Source organism: Mya arenaria, chromosome 12 (genome assembly GCF_026914265.1).
Source record: "Mya arenaria isolate MELC-2E11 chromosome 12, ASM2691426v1".
In the NCBI taxonomy this organism is placed as follows: Eukaryota; Metazoa; Mollusca; class Bivalvia; order Myida; family Myidae; genus Mya; species Mya arenaria.
Window position 1 is genome coordinate 51,779,407 of NC_069133.1, and position 19,961 is coordinate 51,799,367.

General features: G+C 36.6%; 1 protein-coding gene across 2 annotated transcripts; it reads left to right on the forward strand.

The window, feature by feature from the left end:
• Positions 1 to 1,314: 1,314 nt before the first annotated feature.
• Positions 1,315 to 19,286, forward strand: LOC128212465 (transmembrane anterior posterior transformation protein 1 homolog). Of its 2 annotated transcripts, XR_008257461.1 has the most exons (12): positions 1,315 to 1,468; positions 1,627 to 1,757; positions 2,122 to 2,240; positions 3,145 to 3,307; positions 4,156 to 4,291; positions 4,655 to 4,752; positions 5,696 to 5,846; positions 13,553 to 13,662; positions 14,411 to 14,470; positions 15,883 to 16,028; positions 16,467 to 17,805; positions 17,951 to 19,286. XR_008257461.1 is itself a non-coding variant. In XM_052917940.1 (11 exons), exons 1-11 carry the CDS (start codon positions 1,333 to 1,335, stop codon positions 17,314 to 17,316), a joined length of 2,100 nt encoding a protein of 699 aa, XP_052773900.1. In that variant the 5' UTR covers positions 1,315 to 1,332; the 3' UTR covers positions 17,317 to 19,286. The 2 variants fall into 2 exon arrangements, 1 of the variants encoding a protein (XP_052773900.1); XM_052917940.1 differs by having other exon boundaries at positions 16,467 to 19,286.
• Positions 19,287 to 19,961: the final 675 nt, after the last annotated feature.

The window sequence follows — 19,961 nt, forward strand, 5'->3', positions numbered from 1 at the left end:
AATTTCTTATGTTTTCAAGATATACAAAGCTGTCACATTTTTCTTTTTCTGGTAATGGTTCTATTTTAGGGATTTTATGAATTCAATTTGCCTCAAACTTTAATGAAAAAAAATAAAAAAATAAATCCTGCTTTGGAGTCCTTGATGTTAATGAGTAATTTTGGCGTTAATGCAGAGTAAAAAAGGCTTTTTTTGCTTTCCTGGAATTTTGTGTTTTAGTTTGGCGTTAAACTTAATGAGTTGTCTAGATTTACAAAATCATCAAATTCAATAAAGATTGAGATCAATACACAGAAGCTGTGTACTATATACAGATTGGTGGGGGTCATTTATCCAATAAAATTAAGGGTCACTTGTCCAGTAAAATACCAGTTATTGGAGATTACTTATGGGTATTGTCTGCCATAAGGTGTCCAAATGACATAATCATGATTCATTAATGACATAATCATGATTCATTATATATTTTTCATTTGTCACCTAACACCTATCTTTATGGCATCCCTTAAATTAACGATGTGTGAATAAAGAACAAACAAACGATTGCATAGCACCTGCTATCATGGATAATAGGAGTATTGTCTCAGAATTTTGGTGAGTTTATAATAAGGAAGTCAATAAATGAAATCAAAGGATTGTCACAAGACAGCATATAGGTCAATAAAGATTAAGATCAATACACAGAAGCTGAGTAAGATACACAGATCAGAAGAAGATAAAGTCAATAAATGAAATAAAAGTTTCTACAGATTCTACACATATGGGAAACACACATCTTTACGATTTTAAATCATTCATTTTAAATTGCCCCAGAAAATCGTATATTTGTTATTTCTCAACTCATTTTATTGAAAAGAAAACACTATAACACGATTTATCCAAGGACTCTGTCTTACTTTCCCCGATTTCAAAGTCTTCATAAAAGAAATAATAAATTGTTTCTTTATAAATCTAGATATTAAACCATTAAATCAATTGTAATGATTTGAAATAAGGTTCTTTTCCCTATTCAAACAAAACAAGAAGTTTAAAAAACAATCAATTAGGTTTTAATTCTAGAAGCAAAATTCAAAAATAAAGTGAATTAACTATTTTTCACTTCACTAAACTCATAAACATAATAATTTATTGATTTAAACAATAAAATTTCACTGTCAATATTTTTGTACTTATTCTTTGTTGTATGCGTTTCTCAACATCCTTCTTTGTGTATGTTGTATGCAAATGTGAAAACCCTTCTTTGCCTATGTTGTATGCGTTACACTATTTCTTTGTTGTATGCATTTCATACCAACCCATCCGAAAGTTTGTAAACAAGCACGTCAAGCTTTTATGATATGGATTTTCCTATATATTGAAATCACAAGTGATGATTTAATCAAAGTCAATGCATTAAACGAACATACTTTCCATGAACAAGAAATGGCTGCTGAAAAAACACACAAGTCTGCTGAAGATCAGTTCAGAAGTAAGATTTTGTAATATTGATTGTTATCCGGATGGACTTTTTTCGGATATGGTACAAATGTCAAACTGACACTTAACATTTTTAAAATATCAATATTTACCATTAAATCATTTAGTGTTTTATAAAGTATAAACAGTTATGAACGTTATGATTTACAGCTATGTCAGTATGGGGCTACTTCAAAACTGAGATGACTCGAGGTTATCAGTTGGAGCGCGAAGAGGAAAAGTATGCGCAAAAGCGGCAGCGAGTTTACACGTTCATGAAAACCCCCAGAGAACTTGAAAAGGTATATTTTGATTAACATTCTCTGCGAAAAATGTTGTTATTCTTAAGGAAAATAAAATATAATTTAGTTATTTGTTACAAATGTTACTGTTATTTTAAATGGTCACTGAAGGCCACATTTCAGAAAAAGTGATTTTTTAGTCAGGCATTACAAAATTGAAATAAAATCACGGAGGAGCATTGCACATCCTTATTGGGTCCAGCCATGCATCTGCAACTTATAACCCTTAATTTAGGTAATATTTTAAATCAAAAGTCAAAAACAATTATTTGAATACTTAAAAGCATAAAAGATGCTCTTTAAAATATTGACATATGGAACATCTATAGCATAGATAACTTGCCAATGCTGTTATATTTTCCAGTTCACAATATTTGGATTTTTCCAATGCCTTGATGCATTCCTGTTCATCTTCACATTCCTGCCATTGCGTATTCTACTTGCAGTGCTGCGTGTCTTTACTCTTCCATGTGGCCTGATAAGGTATAATTTAGATATATCTGACATGTACACATCAATTTGATTTTTATGGTTATAGAAGTTTTAAAATATTCAACAAACTACCATAGTAAAATGATTTTTTTTTTCAAAATTAAAGTTGGAACTTTTTAAATATTTCATAAGCTGACTTCTTTTTAGTGTCATTATGATTATAAGTATCTTCCATGGCCAAGAGTGTAAGATAGGTTCATTGCAACCCGAGTGTAGGGTGTTTCCGAGTTTCCGCAAAACACCCTGCGCGAGGGTCGGGATGAACCTATCTTATACGAGCGGCTATGGAAGATGCTTTTTCTCCCACCTCAGTTAAACAAAATTCAGTAAAAATGTATTTTTTGCTGGAACTCTTTTTTGCTTAGTGAAAATAATTGCGTATGGATATGCGATAGCACGTGGTTGTCATGGATAAACACGCAGTGATCCAGTTAATGTTAATAGTCAAATTGGTCTTTTTAAATAGTTCTAAGGAGAATGAAGCATTATTTTTTGAATGGTGCGTGAAAACTGTTTTATGTTGACATTTGAAGCGAGAAATAATTAATAAGCTTTCTAAATATTACCATAAGACAGATTTCCTTGATGCTACTGACGACAGTCTTGAACAAGGGAGGTAATTACAATGTGGTAAAAGGAGTTCCATACGGGCATTTTATCTTCGCCCGTGGGCAAGATAAGAATATCTAGCATGGTTAAATTATTGGATCTACTTATCTGAGGTGGGAGGAAAAACTGTTCATCTCCTGTAAAGTATTTTAAACTGATTTCATATCAGTGGTTAGGTTGCTTTGAAGGATAATAGTTTTTTTTACTGTAAAACATTTCCTTTTAATTTTGCTCTCCTACCTATCTTTAAGATAAACCCAATTCGAACCATGTTTCTGACCTGTAGATCTCGTTCATACCTGGAGCCAGCCCAGATCTGTGACATTCTAAAGGGCGTGGTGCTGGTAGTCTGCTCATTCATCGTGAGTCATGTGGACACCTCCATGATGTACCATCTAGTCCGCGGACAGGCCACCATCAAACTCTATGTGTTCTTTAACATGCTTGATGTGAGTGCCCTGACAGTGTTTCTTTGTTATTTTGAACTTAAACCTTGCTACTTAAGATAATTTGTCAATGAAATATCATTTTAGAAATTCATTTAGTTCAAGCTATGCAAATTCATTGACAGGAAAGTTTGTTTGCTTATAAGTTCTAGATATTCAAATGAAACATGGTACACATGTTGCCACTGACAATACACACATGTATAGTAAGGCCATTTACTTGGCCACTGACAATACACACATGAATAATAAGGCCATTTACTTTGCCACTGACAATACACACATGTATAGTAAGGCCATTTACTTTGCCACTGACAATACACACATGTATAGTAAGGCCATTTACTTTGCCACTGACAATTCACACATGTATAGTAAGGCCATTTACTTTGCCACTGACAATACACACATGTATAGTAAGGCCATTTACTTTGCCACTGACAATACACACATGTATAGTAAGGCCCTTTTACTTTGCCTATGACAATACACACATGTCTAGTAAGGCCATTTACTTTGCCACTGACAATACACACATGTATAGTAAGGCCATTTACTTTGCCTTTATAATTGTCACGTCATGCCCCTTTTTTACATGAAAAAGAACAGACAAGTGTTGTCTCGGGTGCTGTTGTAACTTTCTTCTTTTTACCATATAAAACTGGTCATTGGACAGGTTTTCAATGGACAGTGTTGTCCTTACTGTTTTTAATGCTTCATTTCTCTGATAGTATGTAAGAAAGACCAAGGTTGTAAATCATTTCATCATTATTCCTATTATTGTTTAGACAATCTAATTTGGATGATCTTACACTGAAGCTGTACATCTAGAAATATACAATAATCTTCAGATGGCTGACCGCCTTTTGTCAACTGTTGGCCATGACATACTGGATGCTCTGTTCTGGACGGCAACGGAGCCTAGAGGCAGGAGAAGGGAGCATTTTGGAACTCTTGCCCATCTTGTTATTGCTATCGTGTATGTCAGTATCCTTTGTGGTGGCATGATGGTATTAAAAAAGAAGCCCTTTTTTTTTAGTACAAATTTGAAAATAGCTACTGCTTATAACCAAGACTAATGATATGTAATATTGTCACTGAAGAAAACTTGTATTGCACTGAAGGAGGCAGCATTCATTTACGAAAACTTTGACACCAAAGGCAACACTTTCATACTTTATGTACCATTTATGTCTGCATTTTGCACTACATTAAAACTATATAATATAGATTTTATAGAAATCAGCAGTATACATTAATTTTGCCTGTTAATAAAATTTCAGATTTTATGTTTGTAACTTTAAAAAAATACGGTAACCTTGTAAACATTATTACCTTAACACTGCTTTGTTGCCCACACATTACTGATCCTGTTCCAAGCAACGGTGCTCAACGTCGCCTTCAACTCCCATAATAAGTCACTTCTAGTCATCATGATGTCAAACAATGTAAGATTTTGTGTAGTTTTATTTTATTCGATGGTATTACCAGTATATTCACAATTTTTAAGCCAGTCCATTTTTTTAAGAAAAAAAGAGATGTATTGTGATAGCATTGGTGTTTTCATCATTGCTTCTTAATTTAGATGTCACTTTTATTCTAAGCTTGCTATATCATAATATACATTTAATTTGAAAGTCTATTTTTGTTCTCACATTAGACATATAATTGAAATTGACAGTCTACTAAATGTGAGGAGGTTCTTATAATATATTGAGTATGTCTATACTTGTTGTCTGCATTTGTTACATGAAGATTTAACTTTAAATTTATCAGAAATGTGAACTTTTCCTCTCTTAACTATCATGACATATTATAAGTTTCGGGGTTAGTAGGTGACTGGATATGGGATATACGGGGCAAAGGACACCATATCTTTCTTCGCTGTCACCTGATATGGTTTTCTTTGCCCCAAATATTCCATATTGGGTCACCTACTAACCCTGTAACGTTTATCTCACGTTGACAACCTGTTTACATGTTTCATTAATTCATCGGAATAATCATCAGAATTGGAAAATAGACGCCATTTTGATACAATATAAAGATAAGTCACCGTTTTATCAGTCCTGGACCAATGGCGTTGCATCATTTATGTTGGAGGCGTGATATATATAAATATCAATCATTATATATACTTTGTAGAGCTGTGGGACCACTCTAGATGTCATTCATCGCCGGTTTCGTAGCATTTTGGGTACAAAATGACTCCTTTGGCGAATATCCCATCAACTGATGGGAGTAAAACTCCCTCTTTGGCTTCAAAATTCTGTTTAAGTCACACTTGGGGATGTGACAGGGTCCAGCCATAATGCAGCCATTATAGGGCGCGGGCAGACCTTTATAAACTCTACAACAACAACAACATGTACTTTGCATCTCACATTTCAGTTTGTAGAGATAAAATCGCACCTGTTTAAAAAGGTGGATATTAACCACCTATACCAGATAGCCTGCAGTGATGTGAAGGAGAGGTTCCACTATGTTGTTCTCCTCTCGCTTGTCTGCATTCGTAACATGAATGCTGTCGCCTGGGACTTGGGTAAGACAGTAGGCTAATGTTGACTTCACTGACACATTGCTAGGGATTTTGAACACTTGAAAATGGAATACCGGTTAACATGGTGCTTAGAGGACATTGACTTGGTTAAATATACAATATTGCTGTCAAGGAGCATTCTCAGTGGGACTCTCTACGTAGGCTAAAACACGGTATTTGTCCACCTAAGTGTCTCACCAAGGTGGAAAAATGAACTTCCATGCAGGGCCATGAAATTTTGTCCATTTTTAGTTTAAAGTTTCAGTCATTGGAAATGATATTTGTTTTCCTACAGTCGCTTTTATAAATTTATTTTTTTGGCGACTTTTACATACAGGTCAGTGTAAGGTTACAGACACTACAACAGGCATATAACAACAAAGATTTTAATGGAAACAAGTCTGTATTATTCAGGTTAACACAGAAAACTAACAATTAGAATGTTAACAAACAAATGCATAAAATCTCTGCTTGAGATAAGCATAAAAAAAAACATATTTCATCCCAGTTGCGATGAACTCTAAAAATTGACAAAAACAACTTTGATCACACAACTTTAACTGTAACTTTTAAAGTTTGTAGAACCAAGTGCCCCAAGCACATTGTTTTTCTAAAATAAACACTTTTCCTATCAAGTATAGTCAGTTTCTGCTGTTTATATCAATAGAACATATTTTTTGTATGAGATAGAAATAGACTGCACTACGGTTACGGACTCTACACATTGTAAGAACCAACACATGCTCAACATTTTCTATTTGAAATACACATGTTTGTGTATTTTCAACAGATTAACTTTAACTTTGCTGAGTTCCTGTGTATTGAATTTAAAATGACCTCTTTCATTGACAAGTTCAGGAGCTTCTAGCTTTGAAATGATATGTTCTGTTGGCTCCTGAGAAACGTCTGACTTCTCAGGCCACACATATGCGTTTCCAGCTTTCTTCATATATTTAAGCCCATATTCTGTTTCAGATTTACTTGTAATTTCAGCAACGTAAACACTTATGGGTCCTTTTCTCGGTTTGAGCCCAACGGTAACAAAATCACCAGGTTGAAAGGCTGTATCTTGTTGGGATGTTGTTGCTGCTGTCTCTTCTATTTTTCTCCTCTTGGCTTTTGGTTGCTTGGTCTCCGATTTTCTTTTCAAAGTTATTTGTTTCTGTCCTTTTGTTTGTTCTTTGCAGGTTGCTTTAGGCTGCTCCTTGTTAGATGGTTGTTTTTTCTTTACATTTAGTTTTTCTTGGACTTTACTAATAACATCAAGGTTTCTTTTCTCCCACTTATTAACTATGTCTACATTCTCACATTTTGATGTTACACCATTCACACAAGCATCACAGTAACAACTAAGTTTCCTTGAGTTCAGCTCATAGTCTTTACCAACAGACTTAACAGAGTGCAGCTTCCGTGTTCCAGTTAATGTTTGTACATTTGTTTCTGGTCGGTTTCTATTCACATTTTCAACAAATACAAATTCTCTTCTCGACAGAGTGCTTTTTACAGTGTCCACTACTTCCATATTCAGAGTTTCTTGACAAAATTGGTAAACGTCTTCAGCATTACCAAGAACTTTCCTGTTACTTATTACAGCACGATAACAAGCATTCTTTACAGTTGCACCCAACCCATCACAGACATTCTTTCCATGAGACGTTTCAAAGTAGTTTCAAGTCATTTTGGGCTGCTTTCTGAGACTGATATCAGCAAACGCCTTTTTCCCCTTGTACTGGGCTGCACACCCATCAGTCCACTCGTGGAGTTCACCAATCTTCACCCCTCTGCTTTCTAGTAATTTAATGGCTTGATTCTCGAAGACAATTGCTAAATCCGCATCATGTTTGGTTTCTTCACTTATTCCAATGATGGCATGTTTTACTGTAACATCTTTGTCATCAAGACTTTTTTTATAGTAGCACATCATTGGATGTACAGTTACCTGGTTTCTATCAAAGAACCCTGACTGCACTTCACTTTGGAAGACACATGCTTAGTTCTCACTGAAATCCATTACCATGGCTACAGATCCCTTTGTTAATTTCTCTACACATACACCCATTTGTTTCTGTTGCCAGGATGCTCTAAATGCATGCTCTGGGTACACCATCATGTCTTTCTCTAAAGCTGTCAAAAACACTTTGAAATCAGCTTCTTTGGGCACACAAGAAACGCAGCGCTTTACTTTGTCATATTTCTTTATTTCAATGCTTTCCCATTGATACCATGACACCATCCCATCTCTGTTCTTTTCTTCCATAGTCGCCAAATACTTTTGAAGGCCTTGTACTCCACATTTTTCACAATTTCTTGACACACATTTTAAAGATGGCTCTTGTTCATAGCTGCAGAATGTTGCATCACTCAGACTCTTCTTATCAATCTTAATGTCTTCTGTCATGTCAGTCTCTTTTACAACTCGTTTCAATGTTGTAAGTGCTTCTACTTTCAGGGCTACATTACAACAAGTCTGGCACAGGCATGACCGTCTGCTTGTCTCGGACACTTTCTTTACATTAACTGGTTTTAGTTTGCTGAATGATGTAAGTCCTATTTTATGATTGGGGTTTCTTGTTTTGTATAACTTGTGTGCTTCTTCTAGTGTCATTGTCATCACATGTTTCTGTAGTGTTTCTTTCATACCAGTCTGAGTTTTGATTCTAACAACATCACGTTTGGATGGCACCTCTCTGCTAATTTCAGCACTCAGGTAGAACTCTTTCACTGATTGTTTCACATGATCACTTATCACATCACATCTTGTTTTTCTCTGTTTCTTTTTCCACCATTCATTTCTCATCTTCCTTGTCTTGTAAGACACATTGAAATATTTACTAACTGTGATCTTTTTGTATTTCCTTAGTACTGATTCACGTATTACATCATAGGCATGTTTCTTTTCTCTGTCTTTTCGAATACCAATGTTTACTTCGGAAATACTTTCTTTCAAGGAATTCACTATAGCATCTGCTACTTCAAGTTTCTTCTTACAAGCTGGTGTCATTGTTACTCCTTGGTCAGAAAGTACTTTGGATGTTGAAGGTGACTCAATAAGCTTCTTTAAAATGGCGGCTTTCTTCTTTGGTGTCCTAGGCAGAATGCCTTTCACCATTTGCGCTCGTCTGTATATTGTTGCACGGAATCAGTTACTTTTGTTCTGTCTGCTTTCTCCATGACTGTCATTTTCATCAACTGTGTTAACAATTGGAATTGTAGGAGACTTAAGTTTAATTCGCATTCTCCAGGCTTGTGTTCGCTTCACAGCTTTTTTCTTTTTTTCTTCCAGAGCCGGTTTCTTACTCTCTTTAACACCAGGATCTTCAGAAGAACATGTTGTTTTCATCTTTTTTCTCTGTCTGTATCTTTTCATTTCTTCAGCTTTTTTCTTTCTAAAGGAGGCTTTTAATTCAGGATCTGAATTGGCCATGAGTTTCACTTTCATTCGAGCTTCCTTCTTTCTTTCTGTGTCTTTCTTTTTGATTTCAGAATATTTTGTGGAGTTTTCTGTTTTCTGACGCATTCTCCATGCCTTGACTTTCAGCCTGTTTTTCTCCTTTTGCTTCTTTTCTATGTCTTCATTCTTTTCAGCATTCATTTCAGCATTTTTTTCAAGTTTCCGAGATCGCAGTGATGATTTTCGGCTCTCTTCTGTAAAAAGACATTCTGAATATTAATTAACCTTAAACGGTTGGGTTCAATGTATACCTTAGAATATTAATATATATGGTATATAAATCTTCATATAAAGACAGGTTTTGTGAAAAGAAAAACCTCAAAAGGTATAAATGTCCCTATATGGTTCAATTGTATTGTTTCTGTTCATAAAAATGTTTTTGAACATACTTACAGTAGACTTAGAAACAAGTGGCCGTATTTTGTAGAGTCTGTAACCTGAGTACAAGTACAAATCAAATATTACTTAAGCTTCAATTCTGTACATTTAACAAGTATCCACTGTGTCTGTGATCTGTATATTATAACACTGATTGTATTCATTGGCATACACGCCAATCTTTATGTAAAAATATTTCATCTCGGCTCCGTAATAGGCTACACAAAATGAAATTGTGTGTCATACTGTCATAGGATTTCCATTAAACAACCTGTTAAGACCATTTTAGTTTGTTATATGTTGGGCATGGCAATTTCAACAAATAAGCATCACAACATGTGCATTTCATGTGGACAATTGCATTAATTCAGGGCATCATGTACAGACATATGGTTTTGGTTACGGACCCTACGTAACATAGCATGGAATGTTTAGATAAGGATAATACATACCTAGAGCATCACTGGAACCAACACCTTTAGTGTTTTCCATTTGAAAGGACTTCTTGCTGGAATCTGACCGACTATTACCCAAAATAAGCCATTTTCTTAGCTGATTCCATCATTACAGCTGGACTGTTGTATTTCTTAGAAAGGCGGTTGTTTTGGATGATGCAATAATTCATCACAAATATTGTTGCATCAGCCCTTTTATTGGTATTTTCCAATAGTTAAAAGATGATGCAATAATGCACAATAAAAAAATTGCTTTTACCATGAAAAAATATAAGGAAATATGCTATTGAAAACAATGGAAATTTCAAATCAAAATTTGAAGGCAGATTTTATAGTGTCCGTAACATTAAATATGTAAAAAAATGCAACTTAAAATCAAAATATTCCAAAAATATTTCAGCCATTAAACATACTCATACAGAGGTTTTTATTTGTGGAATGCCACATTTCTGTCATTAATACATATGTAGATACAAACCCATGGTTACGGACTCTACAGATTTTTTAACCCTGAAAATCTTACAGGTGAACCTCCTTCTTTTTAAGAATGTGAATCATGAATGCCCAAAGCAACAAAAAATTGGAAGTTTGATTAATAATCAGTCTTACAAAACAGTTATCACTTGTAAATGGGTGAATTTTCAATGTTTTTCATGCATATAACAAGGGATACTTATTGTGATTTTGAAAAATTGGCAAAAGCACCACTTTATGTTAATAAGTTATATTTTCTGTAATAATTTGTCTATTTTCTTGATTTACCCACCAAAATTTAGCACTTGAAATTTTCTATAAGCTGAGGTAATGCATTTTTTCCAAATCATCATGCAAAATAGATATATAACAGTTTGAATATATAAAAAAATCAAATGAGACAGCATAACGCTTGAAAATGGCCATTTTTGGGATATGTTTTTTGCTGTTACTCGAATACAAATTGATATTTTCACTTGAAATTTGGAGGCCAGCAGGAGTGGACTAGGTTACATGCTTTGGCTGCAAAGAATTAAGTTTGAAATCACACACTTTCCTTCAATCTATGTATAACAACCAAAAAATATAAAATGGACAAATACCGTGTTTTAGCCGTGTCAACATATGATTACATATAAAAATGAGGGTATATTATTATGCAGTATGTTGTTGGCATGTTGAACATAAATACTGTCACCTTGGATTAAGGTACAAAATAGTTATTAAGGTTAAGTTTACAATTAAATATGAGGTACATATATGTCAATATTTGATGTCTGCATATGTTACATGACCATGTTTGCCTGGGTTCTGAATAAAACCTGTAGTTTTGTCTTCTTTATGTCAGTAGAAGTTAAGAATATCGTTTAAGGTGGGTCTAAGAAATGTTGACCTAGTTGAAATTCACATAACCATCTGACAGGGCTTCCATTAAAATGAAAGTTTGGGAGTATATTATTCCCTTGAAATAGGCTAGAACTTCCAAAAATGAGGCCATAAACTTCCAACATTTTGAATAAAATTGCTTAGGTGAAGGATTGAAGTTCAAGGTATCAAACAGGGTGCTTATGTTACATTTAAGGTGTCTTTTTCAATAATTTGAATAAAAAATAATTGTTTAAATACACTTTTTTGATGTTGGCATATTTTAGTAGAAACTTCAATCAGGGATGGCAAGGAAGATTAAACTTCCACTTTTGAATTCTTAATGAATGTCCTTCACATCAATTGGCAGTCCCAATCTTATTGACTGTGACAGCTAATTTTGTTCCTTGTTTGTATTTTGTGCTTTCAAAGGATCTCTTGTTCAGAACAAGTTATTGACAGATATTGTCTTATCCTGTATCAACCAGCTAATTCAAAGATGCCCTCTTACTCCAAATAAGCAGTACTACAATTAACACAATTGTTTTAATTTACCAAAAACGATGAATAAATATAAAAAGATAATGGTTCTTATGAAGGATACCATGTTTAATTTGAAAGAAAGGTGCAGAAAATGCAATATTCCTACCTTATGAGACAATAATTGATCACTGTAAATCTTTTAGGACCAACCAGTCATTTAATTTTTGTGCATTTTTAGCTATGAAATACACAGTTACAATCTTATAATCAGATATGAATATTTTTCCATAAATGCATTATTAAGCTAGTTGGTTTATCACTCAAAATGTTTGTTATACATTTCTATGCATTGATTTTATGATTAAATATGAGTATCCCTTAAAGGAAAATTTATTGGATGCAAGTGTGGCATATAATTATGATTTGTGCTCAATAAACTTTTGTCTTCATATTCTGGCCATACAATGTAAATTTAAGGACCTGTTGCCATTTCTACCTCAAAACATGACAACAAAATATTGAATATCTCTATAACCTGAACCATCTGTATACTAATATTTCTTGTTATTACAGCCATCTGTTTCCTTGATGAGAAGTTTTATGGGAAAATGAGAATTCTACAGTTATTATTGTATGTGTCTATTTACATACATTATAAACAATGATAATCAATATTACTATCAGAACATCTTAATTTTTTTTCCACTTATTTTTTTTTTGCTGAGAGCTTGACTTAGTTGTCACAATTATGGCGATCAGTTAAATGAATGTAAGTGCATCAGCCTGTTTGTCAGTCTGTCAGATGATGGCTTGTCTGGGCTGTTACTTGGCCATTCACTTGAGGATTTTATAATTACTCGGCAGAAATGTTAACAATAACAAGTATGCATGTTGCCTGCAAGACTCATATCATTAGGTCAAAGGTCAACGTCCCATGTAAGGGTCAATGGTTTCAAAATTCCTTGAGCTGTAATTGGCCATGAACCTGGGGATTTTTATTTTTTTTGCACAAATGTTCACCAAGACAAGCCAACATGTCATGTTCATTAGGTCGAAGGTTAAGGCCACACTGAAGGATTATTGGCCCAAATTCCTTGTATTCTGGCTTGTCTGGGCTTTAACTTGGTCCAGCGTAAAGGTCAAGGTTGCATTTATTGTCCATTTGTCAGATTTTTTTTCATTTTCCCTTGTTTATCATACCTGTTATCTATAGCCATCAAGCTGCCACTAATAACATTTCTAGTCAACAAACAATGCTAACGAAACAACATGAGTTTAAAGTTCATAAAACATAGTGATGTTTAATTTGACAACCTTTTACAGAACTGTTCCATGTTAACTATTCAGCAGCGGGCTCAACATTGCTCAATATTGTGGTTGTTTCACTAACAAAGCTCTAGTGTTTATTTTCTAGTCGATATCGTACAAATAGGTTGTAAAATTTATTGAATTGAAAGACTTCACTATGTTTTATGAATTGAAAGACTTTCCCCAAAAAGTCAATATCATATTATGCTATTGACTTTTTGGGGACTTTTAAAAGTAGTAAAAGTATTAAATATGCAGGTATGCCATTTTGTTTCACTAGATGCTGCTATTTTCAGAACACCTGTGGGTCCTCCTACCGGACGCCATCATTGTACTGATCTCGGAAGTCCTAGTTGACTGGGGAAAACATGCTTTTGTTCTCAAATTTAATGAAATCCTCGCTGATGTGAGTATGTGTAATGCATGTGCATGCCCCAGAAGGTGGGCATATTAAAATCGCACCGTCCGTGTGTCCGTGTGTCCGGCTCAATAACTCGTGTCCGGGCTGTAACTTTCCCTTGTATGGACAGATTTTAAAATAACTTGCCACATGAGTTCCACATACCAAGACGACGTGTTGCATGCAAGACCCGTGTCCCTACCTCTAAGGTCAAGGTCACACTAAGTGTTTATTCACAATGGAGTGCTGCATATCGTGTCCGGGCTGTAACTTTCCCTTGTATGGACAGATTTTAAAATAACTTGCCACATGTGTTCCACATACCAAGACGACGTGTCGCGTGCAAGACCTGTGTCCCTACCTCTAAGGTCAAGGTCACACTTAGTGTTTATTCACAATGGAGTGCTGCATATCGTGTCCGGGCTGTAACTTTCCCTTGTATGGACAGATTTTAAAATAACTTGCCACATGTGTTCCACATACTCAGACGACGTGTCGCGTGCAAGACCCGTGTCCCTACCTCTAAGGTCAAGGTCACACTTGGTTTATTTCTTTTTTTACTTTTCAAGAAAACTTAAATGGACTTGCTCCCAGATTGTATGTTGGCAATGTTTGTCTTTGATGTCTTACACATGAACAAGTCCATTTAAGGATTAAAGTAAATTTCAAAGCACTCCACAGTTCAATGTTTAATGATGACACTGAATGTGCTTGGACCATACATACCAACAACAAGGTTCACATATTTTTCCAGGTATACGGAGAGTTCAAGGTGAAACTGGCCCTTGACATGGCCTCCAGTAGACAGTCGCAGGTGAGTTCAAATATCTACTGATGCGAACATAGAGGTAACAAAGCAACCTGTGTATCTGTACAAGTAGCTACAAGTACTTTCAGGTAAAAGATGCAGTTGAGCTTGACAGTTGTTTTCGAAATCTCTCTCTAATTTCTACTTGTTTTCTCACTAATACTTGCATAAAACAATTTCCTCATGCTTTTTGACATGCCATTTTCAATGCATACAATGTACACAAACACAGTGTATTAGTATGTACCTGGATGTACCTGGATGTACCTGGATGGTGTAAGTAAAGGAAGATTCAGTCGAAACAATGTAGGAAGTGCAAAAAGCACCAGATTGTTTTGCAGATTTTATCAATGAATTAAGTTTTGTAGCTACATGCACAAGTGATTTTTATGCGAAAACAAATCAGTACTGATGTATAAGATACACACATATTTACATGTACATGTTGTTCTGTATGCTTTTTCTACAAATCTATATTGTGTTCTTTTTTAGGCGTTCATTGATTATTTGGACCATGTATGTTGGAAATGGGCCCTACCCCAAGCCCCTGACTTTCCTCAACCCCCGGCCCTAGTTTGCCTCTCCCCCCTGCCCCTGGCTTGCCTCACCCCCAGCCACTGACTTGCCTTTTCCCCCAGCCTCTGACTTCCCTCACCCCCAGCCCCTGACTTGCCTCATCCCCAGCCCCTGGCTTGCCTCACTCCGAAGCTGCTGGCTTGCCTTATGTCCAAGCCGGTGCATTGCCTCATCGACATCTGCTGGCTTGCCTCACTCCCGAGCCCCTGGTTTGCCTCAATCCCCAGCAGCTGGCTTGCCTCATCCCTAAGCCCCTGACATGGCTCTCCTCCTTGCCCCTACCTTGCCACAACCCCAGCCCCCTACTTGGCTCTCCTCCTCGCCTATCGCTTGCCTTACCTTTCAGCCCCTGTCTTCCCTCAACCGCAGTACCTGGCATGGCTCGACCACCTGCCCATGGTCTGCCTGGTATTCCTAAGTGCCTCCTGATCAGTCTTCCCGTTGAGTTAAAGACTGGCCACCACAATGAACTATTACTAGTTCTACTCATTATTTTAGGCATTCAATGACCACTCAGACCTGGTATCTTGAAAAAAATGGCCAGCCTCATCCCCAGTCCATGGCTTTCCTCACCTCCTACCACTGGCCTCTCTGCTATGCATGATTGACTTCTGGTTAGTAAGGCTCTTTCCCTAAATGTTCTCCAATTTTCTCCAGTTTCAGGCGTTCACTGACTCCACTCTAACCTGGTATTGAGAGGATGGGTTATACTACCCATACCCAGGTCCGTCTCACCCACAGCTCCTGGCTTGCCTCACCCCCTTACCCCTTGCCACCTTGGTACTCATGATAATAATCTGGTTGGTAAGATAGACTGTTACTAAAAATTTCTCCAATTTCAGGCGTTCACTGACCACTCTGACCTGGTATCGCGGAGAATGGGCCTCACTCCCCTGCCCCTGGCCTGCTTGCTGTATCTTATTGTCTCTCGGTCAGTCAGATTGACAACAACTATGGATTACACAATACTTGCCTTACTGTATTTATGGTAAGTTAAGATTTTGCTACTTTGAATTGTTGGTGTAGATTTAAGGAAATAAAAAGAAGAAAAAACAAAACAAAAACGCAATACATGTACATTATTTTTGATAAACAGTTAAGTAAAAGAAATTGGTATATCCAGTAAATTGATGTGGGTAACATGGATTGCCATTGTGTTGTATTGTGTTTTTGAAGTCTCTGTGTAAGGGCATCCTGAAGAAAACAGTCCATACAATGACGTTAATAGTGCATCAACACCGTCAATGTAAAGTGTATTTTCATTGCTGTAGGAAAATATTGAATTAAACAACGAGCTTGTTGTGACAGACCAATGAGAATTCATCTTACAAAGACAAAGTTTTTCTCTACCCATTTACATGTCTCCAAACATATTCCACATACATACATACTGATAGCCAGGTAATATGTCTTATTTTTGTTTCAGCCTCATGTCTTTCAAAGTTCTAAACAGCATTATACTACTGGGCCATTCCTACCATATAATTGAAAAATATCATCAAGAAAATGAGGCAGATACGAATTCACAGACACAGGAAAACACAGCAAAGAAGGAAAGAAGCCACTCCCCAGAACAGAAAACTGGAGTTTCACCTGAGCCTGAAAACATCCCACAGGAAAGACGGGCCTCGGGTGGAGATATTCCTGTTCCGAAAAACTTCAGTCAGATATTTTCTGCCGATTCCTACACAGAATTGACTCTAATTACAGATACCACAGCCATTGAGCCGACAGGTGGGTTTAATATGCGTGTTCCTCATGCAAGGCAGGAGGCTTCGTCAATTGTGTCGGATGGTGAAATGTCTGAGCAGGAAATGGAGTCATGTGATCATCTGTTGGTGTCACATGATCAAAAACCTATGTCACATGATCATGATAATGTATCACATGAACAGACTCTTGTGTCACATGATTATGAAGAATCAAAAAGTATGGATTATAGTGGAAGTTTTAGTGATTCTGAAGTTAAAAGTAATAAAAGTTCAAATAATTCGAGTAGTAAACATTCAGGAAGTTTAATACCAAGGCGCCATGCTGCATCAAGAGACTTGCATGGAGCTAGCTTGTTCCAGCGCTCTAATAGGAGTTTTATGATGAGTTTTGGGGCAAGAAAAAAGTTTGGTTCAAGTGCTTCTTTACCTGAGACAGTAGGTATACCTGAAGATAATGAAAGTGAAAATGTTAATGATGCAGACCAAGTGTCGCGTAAAAGTCTAGAACGCGATGAAAGTGTAACATCAGATTGTGGTGCTGAAAAGGATGGGAAAGTTGAATAAGGAGACTTAGTGAATACGTTTAGGTTTGTTTGTACTTGAAAGATGCATTTTGTCAGATCATCAGTAGGTGAATATAAAAGAAATAATGTATTTTAATTTATACATTTGATAACATTATTCATCGCTTGAAAACAAATTTTATGAGAGATTATTCAAATACTTGTCTCACTCTTTTTAAGTCTTTTTTAACAGTCTCAGGTTTAGCTTTTCAATGATGTGAACACATCATACATTAACAATCCCAAATTTTTATACTCTCACTTGGCATCATTATACCCCCACAAACGAAGTTTGAGGGGGTATATAGGAGTGAGCTTGTCGGTCGGTCGGTCGATCGGTCGGCCTGTCTGTCGGTCGGTCGGTCTGTCAGTTTTCATAGTTTCCGGACGATAACTCATGAAAAGCTTGACAGATTTGAACAATTTTTGGTACACAGGTGTAACATCAGAAGATACAGCTAAGTTCGATATTGGGGCTGGTGGGGCCAAAGTCAAGGTCACTGTTACTAAAAATAGAAAAACAGTTTCCGGACGATAAATCATGAAAGGCTTGACAGATTTGAAAAATTTTTGATACACAGGTGTAACATCAAAAGATACAGGTCAAGTTCGATATTGGGGCTGGTGGGGCCAAGGTCAAGGTCACTGTTACTAAAAATAGAAAAGTTTCCGTACGATAACTCATGAAAGGCTTGACAGATTTGAACAATTTTTGGTACACAGGTGTAACATCAGAAGATACAGGTCAAGTTCGATATTGGGGCTGTAGGGGCCAAGGTCAAGGTCACTGTTACTAAAAGTAGAAAAACGGTTTCCGGACGATAACTCATGAAAAGCTTGACAGATTTGAACAATTTTTGGTACACAGGTGTAACATCAGAAGATACAGGTCAAGTTCGATATTGGGGCTGGTGGGGCCAAGGTCAAGGTCACTGTTATTAAAAATAGAAAAACGGTTTCCGGACGATAAATCGTGAAAGGCTAGACAGATTTGAACAATTTTTGGTACACAGGTGTAACATCAGAAGATACAGGTCAAGTTCGATTTTGGGGCTGGTGGGGCCAAGGTCAAGGTCACTGTTACTTAAAATAGAATAACGGTTTCCGGACGATATTTCATGAAAGGCTTGACAGATTTGAACAATTTTTGGTACACAGGTGTAACATCAGAAGATACAGGTCAGGTTCGATATTGGGGCTGGAGGGGTCAAGGTCACTGTTACTAAAAATAGAAAAACGGTTTCCGGACGATAACTCATGAAAGGCTAGACAGATTTGAACAATTTTTGGTACACAGGTGTAACATCAGAAGATACAGGTCAAGTTGGATATTGGGACTGGTGGGGCCACGGTCAAGGTCACTGTTACTAAAAGTAGAAAAACGGTTTCCGGACGATAACTCACGAAAGGCTTGACAGATTTGAACAATTTTTGGTACACAGGTGTAACATCAGAAGATACAGGTCAAGTTTGATATTGGGGCTGGTGGGGCCAAGGTCAAGGTCACTGTTACTAAAAATAGAAAAACGGTTTCCGGATGATAAATCGTGAAAGGCTAGACAGATTTGAAAATTTTTTGGTACACAGGTGTAACATCAGAAGATACAGGTCAAGTTCGATATTGGGGCTGGTGGGGCCAAGGTCAAGGTCACTGTTACTAAAAATAGAATAACAGTTTCCGGACGATAACTCATGAAAGGCTTGACAGATTTGAACAATTTTTGGTACACAGGTGTAACATCAGAAGATACAGATCAAGTTCGATATTGGGGCTGGAGGGGCCAAGGTCAAGGTCACTGTTACTAAAAATAGAAAAACGGTTTCCGGACGATAACTCATGAAAGGCTAGACAGATTTGAACAATTTTTGGTACACAGGTGTAACATCAGAAGATACAGGTCAAGTTGGATATTGGGACTGGTGGGGCCACGGTCAAGGTCACTGTTACTAAAAGTAGAAAAACGGTTTCCGGACGATAACTCATGAAAGGCTGAACAATTTTTGGTACACAGGTGTAACATCAGAAGATACAGGTCAAGTTCGATATTGGGGCTGGTGGGGCCAAGGTCAAGGTCACTGTTACTAAAAATAGAAAAACGGTTTCCGGATGAGAAATCGTGAAAGGCTAGACAGATTTGAAAAATTTTTGGTACACAGGTGTAACATCAGAAGATACAGGTCAAGTTCGATATTGGGGCTGGTGGGGCCAAGGTCAAGGTCACTGTTACTAAAAATAGAATAACAGTTTCCGGACGATAACTCATGAAAGGCTTGACAGATTTGAATAATTTTTGGTACACAGGTGTAACATCAGAAGATACAGGTCAAGTTCGATATTGGGGCTGGAGGGGCCAAGGTCAAGGTCACTGTTACTAAAAATAGAAAAACGGTTTCCGGACGATAACTCATGAAAGGCTAGACAGATTTGAACAATTTTTGGTACACAGGTGTAACATCAGAAGATACAGGTCAAGTTCGATATTGGGGCTGGAGGGGCCAAGGTCAAGGTCACTGTTACTAAAAATAGAAAAACGGTTTCCGGACGATAACTCATGAAAGGCTAGACAGATTTGAACAATTTTTGGTACACAGGTGTAACATCAGAAGATACAGGTCAAGTTTGATATTGGGGCTGGAGGGGCCAAG